Here is an 8,779-nt window from a genome sequence, read left to right on the forward strand (position 1 = left end):
TCCCTTCTTATTTATTTTAAAATTTTTCCGTTGAATTTTGTGCTAACTCCCTTAGAGTTAGCAGTGTTCTTTTCCTGTATATGTTCTGTACATCAATGTGTACATACTCATGTTCATACTCATATTATTATATTCCTTATGTTTTGCTTGTTGACACATTCCATGCGTAAATTCTAAAAATTCTGATGTCGGAAAATCCTTTCGACGCATTGGAATAGTTAAAAAACACGTGTTTTTTAAATATTATAAACATATATTTTTCTCTGATGTTATAAATGATAAATAAAATGAGAACAATTATAGTTTAAACACTAAATTGAAAAAAAGTACAAAATAACTCTTCGTTCTATTCATAATTGATATGAATTTATTCAAACTATGATGTTCTTAGAAAACAGCCTGATACACTTAAATTCATGATTGATTAAGCAATTAAAGACGACATGATGAAACAGTAACCTTAATTGCTGAAATAGTGAAGAGTTCAGAATAAGATAAAAAAGATAACATTTTGGGGTCTAATGTTGTTGGAAGAGTAGAGAATGATTCACGAATTATTCAAACTATGGAGAAAGTTGCTGTATATTGTTAAAGTTCTGAATGATTGTTAAAGTTCTAAAGGTCTTTAAACAAATAATTTTAACTCCACTTCATTTTCAGTCAATATTCGAATAACATGCAGAATATCCCCAAAGGTACACTCATAATGCGTATATTTTGAACCTTGTCAAAAAGGAGGACCGAAAAGTGTGCACATTGTGAATTGCGAATTCCGTTTAAGTCGGAAAAAAGTAAAAATTCTTGCGATGTCTAAAAACTCACAATTGAAGAACAGGAGTGGAAACATTAAAGAGGTAAGAAACGACGTAATTGAAAAATCCGCAGCAAAATAACACCTGTTTTCCTTAATTTTGAGATCAGACTGAGATACTGTTTTTTCTTCTTCCATTAAATAGCAATTTACAAGATACAGTGAATATAGATTTTATCTTCCCTTTTGGTAGTAGCCCTAAAAATATAGTTTAAGGGCATTTATTACAAAACACTAAGTAGCTTTTAAAGAGCGTTGCGAATTTTAAAGAATATTTTTAAAGAAATATGCAATTTGAAATAGATATTAAAACATCTTGTATTTATACAGAGTGACTTAAATTGCTGATTTAAAAAAAATTATAGCTGTTGAAATCTAATTATTGCAGCAATTATTGATTTTAATTTCCTTTATTTCATTTTGTTCTTTGGTCAAAATTAGTTTTTAAAATCTGTATTGAAAATAAAATTAGAGAATAAATTTTTTTTTTTTAAAAAAATGTGAAGTATCAGAAATTTTAAACTACAATTATTTCAAATATGAATATTTTTTCTATATTTTGTAATATGTATAGACTAAAGAAAGTAATTAATAACATATTAATTTAACTGGAGATTTTTTATGTGTTTAAAAAAGGTGCAATCTAAATAAGTTTTATTTTTTTAATAGGAATAAAAACTATCTATTACTGAAATATTTTAATTTGGCTCTTTTTCCTCCTTTAATCTTAAAAATTTACAAATAATTTTATATATTCTTCAACGTCAAACTTGTTTTGTTTTTAATTTATATGGTATTCGTTTATTACGATGTAGCGTTCAATCACAAAATTTTATATATGGGTGGGGAAGAAAAAACTATATGTATGGAATAAAACAATAACTGTATGGAAAAAAAAACAGAAAACAGTTTTGAAAATATTTATCAAGGAAAATGACAAGATAAGGGACAATAATTTGAAAATAACAATAATTTATGGGAAAATTACGAGAATTTGAAAAAGAAGGGTAAAAAGCAAAGAACACCACATAACGCACTGAGCTTTTCACAACGATAAAGAATACATTGATACTTAAAAATAATCTAGTCATTCGATCTGCGCAAAACACTGCTAATTAATATAGTAGATTAATATTGAAATTAAAAAGAATGTTTAATTAAATTTCATTTAGGCCATTTTTGAGGTTTATATAAAACCCATCTAAACAAATTGACCATCATTCAAAGCATAACGTTCACAAATGGCAAATAAATAATATAAATCCATGGAATGTAATTCCATAGATATGCACTACCTTCAAAAAATAGTATTAAATAGAATCTAAAGTAAATTTTTTCCCTTCGCTAAAGGAAAAATGTTATTTTAAGATTAGTTAATATAAAAGCTAACTCTTTGTTTTGGTTAATGATTGAAAATTGCCTAATTTCCTGTAATTGAAAATTCCTATTGAAGGAAATATTTTTTTAAAAAATATATATAAACATCTTCTTAACGTTCCGTCCAATTTTTTGACATCCAAAACATATTATGAATTAAAAAAATTTCAAAAACTTTTAAAATATTGTTTGAAGAAAGTAATTTCTGCGATTCCAAGATATTCTAAATTACCTCTGACAAAATAACTCTGCCGTTATTATTTTGGAATGGCGTACACACACATGAAATCTAAACCCTTCTCTGAAAGTAATTTCCTGCAAAGGTAGATCATTTTCTATTTCAGTCACGTACAGACATTGAATACAATTCCAATTTAGCAATTTTGAAATGAAAAATGAAATGTCAGAAGTATTTTTCAACGAACTAAATGAAGCTAAAAATTACGGTATTTTTTCTCCATTTTAAATCTTCATTATATTTATTAAAAGCTATTTTTAATAATTCCATTTTCATTCTTTTGCGAAAAATATAGCTTAAGTGAAATTTGTTTTTGTCATAAATATTTCTCAATTATCTTTCAAATAAACTGATGATTATACTTTATCAATTAATTTATTGCTTAAATTTTTTCAGGAGTTCTAAGTGCAAAAAGAGTTTTATTAATACGTCTAACGAGACCCCTGTTTTAAAGGAATAATGGTTTAATGAACCACTGAATAAGCTTGCATAAGACCCTGTTATTTCGATAAATAACTTGGTTTTATAAACGAATTTTTCGACGATGCCAGATTTAGAACTGTCGGCCGTTGTCAACTGAAATGTCATGTTCAAAACTGTTAAATCACACCCCACTTGTTCAATTTGTTCAAAACATACACAAAAATATTACATTGAAATGTAAAAAAATATCCAGTTAGCAAAATTAAAACGTGAAACCACAGAATAAATTTGACCAATCAGACTTTCATGGACTTGGATCTGTGAAAAAAAAATCTTAACTAAATCTTATGGATTGGGGAATTAATCTTAAATGCGTCGATTAATTCATGCAGACGCTAATTTAAGTTTAGAAGTCATACATAAAAAAGTACTTTCTCTTAATATAAACTATACTAAACTCAGTGGCGCGACAGTTTTTCTTGACCATATCAGTTTTCTTGACCTTTGGGCTCTGGGGTGCGAGAGCAGATGTTCCGGTTGGATGGTCAGCCCAACGCGGAACCACCAGTGTTTAGTTCCCAAGCATGCTTAGTACTCATTTCATCGACCCACTGAAGGGATTAATGGCTGAGTCAACCTTGCTCGGTCCGAGGATCGAACCAAGAACCTGAGGCACGACAGCGCGAAGCACTAAGACTCAGCCACCGAGCGTCTCTCTTAATATACATATCGTTATTTACAAGGGCTCAAATTCTCGATTTTTGAAACAGAGGTAATAGCCGCCATCTAAAAAGATAGTCACAATAGGATCAGTAAATTAAAAATGTGGACTTCTTATTGTTAATTTCAAGTTTCATCTCGAGAACTTTTTAAGCTAATTGAAACATTTTTGATTACATTTATAAAATTCGTTTATGAAAAGATAAATCAATGTAAAAGATATTTTTTTATAATTATTAAATTATTTTATAAAATTAGAAACGTTTTAAAATGAAATTTTTTTCTTCATAATTTGAAACTATGAAGTTTTAAATGACAGAATACAAAATTTGAACGAAATCAGTCAAATGTTTTCTGAATCATTTAATTTTTAAAAAATCTTTTGATATTGAAAAAAATTGATTTCTTAAAAGCTATTCCGACTTTATTTTTCACGATTTTTATCTTCGTATGTATAAATATCCTACTACTTTAATCATTCCATTTGATTTTAGTTATTTTTTAGTCAAGCTAGATAGGTAGGTACTTTATTTACGTCGCACTAGAGCTGCAAAATGGGCTATTGGCGACGGTCTATGAAACAACCCTGAGGACGATCCGAAGACATGCCATCGCAATTTTGATTCTTTGCAGAGGAGATGGCTCCTGTGCTTTGGAAACTCGAGCACTTCACGGTAGAACAGTTTAACGACGAACCTGGGGTGCTAACAGCACCCTGGATCCCTACGCAGGCTGATGAAAGTGGTCACCTACCAGCTTACTGACCGGAGCGAGAGACGCTTGACCTTGGTGTTCTACTGGGAACCGTGTCTTTACGATTAGAATTCACAAGGGGTTTGTGAGGTGTATAAAGTGAGAATTTTAAATGATAACTGTTAAAAAAAACTAAATAATAAATTATACGTAATACTATAAAAAAGTATTTGTACAGCCCTAGCCAACACAGGGGATCAGATAAAGTGTTTTCAAGCGCACCACCTCAAAACTGTTAGCCTATTTACAACTACCATAAAATAGAACATAGCAAATATAAAAAAGTCCAAAGATATTTCAAGAAAAATATTTGAAAACTAATTAACGAAAATTGGAGGAAAAAAAATCAAATTTTGGAAAATATTAGAACTGAATTGACCCTGTCGGCGAAATGAGCTATCGGCGAAGTGATTGTGTTTGCTGTAGGCAATGTGATCGTGCCGAAGATGCGAGTAGTTGGCGGAGTGATCGTGTTGAAGAAATGAGCCGTCGATGAAGTGATTGCATCGGTCTGTATGTGATCATTTCTAATTCTAAATTTAAGCATAGAAGAATTAGTCTTTATGCCTTTATTGCTTGAATCACTTATTCGCAAGCCAGTCTAATCAACGGAACTCCGAGCTCAATCTTCTGAAATATTCATGCATTAAGAATTATGATTAATGCTATAAGACCTCAGATGTTTAAATCTACCTCAAATTAATTAGTTTTGGAATTAATAAATAGTTAATGATTCTCGGAGAACGTTTAGCATCAGAATTGAAAGAGGAAATTGTTTTTAAAGAAGCAATGAGTTGGTGTTTGAAGCCTAATTCTTCCATTAGATTACTTCTAGAAATTAAATTTCGAATTATACTCGAAAGGAAACTGTGCATCTTAAATGTTAAGTTAATTTAAGTTTAGTTTCAATTAAAATCTTTTTTTCAGAAATAGTTATAAGCTTTACATTACTCGCTTTACATATCTCTCCATTGTAACTTTTAATTGAACATCTGCTAAAGACATAATAAAACCAACGTTTTTTGCAACACAAAGCCAAGCACAGTATTATGTAATTCTAAACAATGTGCTACGTAAAATACACAAGTGGGCGACCTTTGTGCTAAAATACAAACTAAGGTAGACAACGTTAAAGAGCACAAAAATATATTAAAAGCAGACAGCTGTTTCGGATGCTCAAAGGGCTAAAAAATGTCTAAAACTTAGACTTTCGGAATATCATTTTTCCCAATATGAGGTCGATGAATATGTTAACCTTACCCGTGTTTGTTTACAACAACATACTTTCGCGTTTGACAACAAATTTTACAGTATGACCAATGGTCTTGCCATGGGAAATCCTTTGAGCCCTATACTTAGTGACATCTATATGCCTTATTTTGAGAGTAAACTATTCAAACTCTTAACTTTCCCCTTTTATAAAAGATACGTTGATGACAGTTTTGCTTTGTTAGAGGATAATAATTGCAATTTAGATCAAATCCTTAATGTTATGAACAGCATTGATTCTTGCATTCAGTTCACCTTTGAATTAGAGTCTGATCAAAAACTTCCTTTCTTAGATGTGCTTGTGACTCGGAATGATAATTCATTCCATACTACTGTCTTTCGTAAACCTTTTCCTGTTTCTCTTCCCCCTCACTACAAATCCTCCCACCCTCCCAACCAAAAACTTGCATCTTTTCGGTCTTTTGTCTACCGCGTGGTAAATATTTGTTCTAACAATGATCTTCTTGATGCAGAATTAAATTACATCAAAGCCATTGCTCATGACAGAGGTTATTCTCCTAACATTATTGATAATATTCATAGAAACTTAACTAAACAATCACATGCCGATAAACCTTCCAAAGAATTTTCTAACAATTTAGTCATTTTACCCTATTTTCCTAAAATAAGTCGGCAAGTTGCTAATATCCTAAAGAAGTTTGATTTTAATATTATTTTCAGTCCCATTAATAAGATAAAATTTTCTAATCTCAAGCAGCCCATTGACAGTCAAAGTAGCTGGGGTATTTACCAAATTAATTGCCAATGCGGCCTTTCATATATTGGCCAAACTAAGCGTGCCTTAAAGTGCCGTGTCAAGGAACATGAAGCTTATGTCAAAAAACAAGAATTTAAACGCTCATCTATTGCCCAACATTGTTGGGACTCTAATCATAATTTTAATTTTTCTTCTTCTAAAGTCATTCAAAATTGTTCTTCAATATTCGATTTAGATTTTTACGAGTCTTATCATATTTTCAAAAATTCCAAACTGTTGGTCAATGACCTATCAAGTGTTCCTTATATTTCTCCTGTTTGGAAATCTATGATAAAACCTAACTACCCCCCCCTCTTTGTTCCTTGCTTCCTATTCGTCGTCTTCCGTTCACCCTTCCCTCCTATTGGCCGTTGCTCTAAACCCTCTTGTGACGTCATCTTTCTATATATATTTACTCTGTTCTCTTATTGTTTTCTGTTGCACTGATGAAGGTTGCCCTTTGAGCATCCGAAACAGCTGTCTGCTTTTAATATATTTTTGTGCTCTTTAACGTTGTCTACCTTAGTTTGTAATGTGCTACGTGTATGTATTTCAAACCAGTTTTATATTTAAAAAATATTTATAAATATTTAGCTACATTTTTAATTATTTAAATTTCTTCAAACGCGGAATCCTTTCTTAGATATATTACTTTCATATTATAAGCTTCTTCCTCTTCCTTGTTTGTTTGAATATTTCCATCTTCATAGTTAACATAAGTTCTTAATTCACCTGTTAAAAAAATAGTGTTAGTAATAGAATCTTTTTGATGACTGTCCACAAAATGCAGTTCTAAATGTTTTATTAAGAAGAAGACTAGATAACTGAAATGGCTAAAATAAACTTGGTGTAACAAAAGTTTTAAAAGTCTATAAAAATACCGTTTAACTAGAATAGAATAAGATGCTTTAATTCTCTTATTTTCATTACTTTTTTTTTATTTGAATTAGCTTTTTGCCCTTTGTTGTTTTATTCCTTTTTTCCTTTATATATTCCCTTATTATATTATCTTACTTTTGATAATTTTGATATTACCGTGAAGTGTTTATGAACACAAATAAGACTTCATCTTAAAGTTATTGCCTTACATAAATTAAGTTTCCATAATTCTGTAGAATGACTTTTTCCCAACTGACTCACAACTCAATTAATAAAAGGGAATCGTTCGAGAGATAAAGTTTTTGAACATTGTTTAATGTTAGAAATATTAAGTTGAAAACTTCATATTTCGTTATTTCGAATGTTTCAACTTTCGTATTCAAATTAATATTTGTAAGTAGACAAGTTAAATAAGTATTATTATAATATAAAATTAAGTCGACAAAACTAATTAAGGAATGTAAAATTTGTAACTAGGCAAAGTAATTATCAGGACATAAATAAAATATTTTTATTATTTGCATCAATCTTTGCAAGTCTTATGAGTTGATATATATTTGTAATATAACCTACCGTTCTCTAATTGGTAATTTGTTTTAAAATTAATATAAAGGACTTGTGTTTAAAATAATTTTCTTCTTTATGAACAAATTAAATTTAACTGAACTTAAAGAACCTATTTTTGATATTAATATCTGAGTTATTCTTTTTTAGTGTGATGTTTTGTATATTGTTTAGACCAAAAGTATCAGTACTCAAGCGTATCATACAAAAATCAGGGTATTAATATTCGATATCCTCAATACTTAGAACTCAAATAACATAAGTTTGAGTGACATTCAATGTTTCAGCTGCTGATCTTGACTTCTGGGAATCAATCCATCTTTTTAAAATTTCTAAGAATTTCGTTACTAATCCTTATGGCAGCCTATTTATACCTAATATTTTGAAAACTAATTTAACTTAATTTCTACATCTTGCTCACTTTAAATCACGTGACTCACAAACTTGTTCCTTAACTGTTTTAACAGAACCGAATCTATAGTATGTCCATCTTTACGTAATTAATTGTGCTTTATTCACGTTGATTAGTCTGATTTGGATAGTAGTAGTTTAATTTATTATATATTTGCGTTAAATAATGTCTCCATATAAGCTTTGTGCCTAGCCCAGAAATGAAGGCGACTCTTTGATCTATAGTTATGTCAAAATCATCTTCGTTGACGTTTTGATTTAAACTTGCACACATTTGAGATTATTTATGCAATAAATTAGGATATTTCAAGAAGATAATGTGATGATGCTATCACAATAGACTCAGCTTTCAAACTTTTGGCATTATAAATTTAAAATATCACTTTTGTGACTGTGCCTTGCCCCTAGTTTTTTTTCTTTCTACCGTAACCGTGAAAATTTCTAAGCCAGTTGCCCGGATGGACGATCACTTTGATTTCTGTTACTTTGGAAACTAAGTGATCTTTTTCTTCAAGATTTGATTTCCTTCTCTGCATGCTCAAGATATAAAGTTTATTCTCCGATATTTAATTATTTA

The 8,779-nt window shown here is 29.9% G+C and overlaps 1 protein-coding gene across 1 annotated transcript; it reads left to right on the forward strand.

Annotated features, from left to right (window-relative positions):
• The first annotated feature begins 5,634 nt into the window (after nucleotides 1-5,634).
• LOC107445882 (uncharacterized) lies at nucleotides 5,635-6,795 on the forward strand. The gene has a single exon (XM_043044891.2). The coding sequence runs from the start codon at nucleotides 5,635-5,637 to the stop codon at nucleotides 6,793-6,795; it is 1,161 nt and encodes a 386-aa protein (XP_042900825.2).
• Nucleotides 6,796-8,779: the final 1,984 nt, after the last annotated feature.

This window comes from Parasteatoda tepidariorum, unplaced genomic scaffold (genome assembly GCF_043381705.1).
Source record: "Parasteatoda tepidariorum isolate YZ-2023 unplaced genomic scaffold, CAS_Ptep_4.0 HiC_scaffold_371, whole genome shotgun sequence".
Taxonomy (NCBI): Eukaryota; Metazoa; Arthropoda; class Arachnida; order Araneae; family Theridiidae; genus Parasteatoda; species Parasteatoda tepidariorum.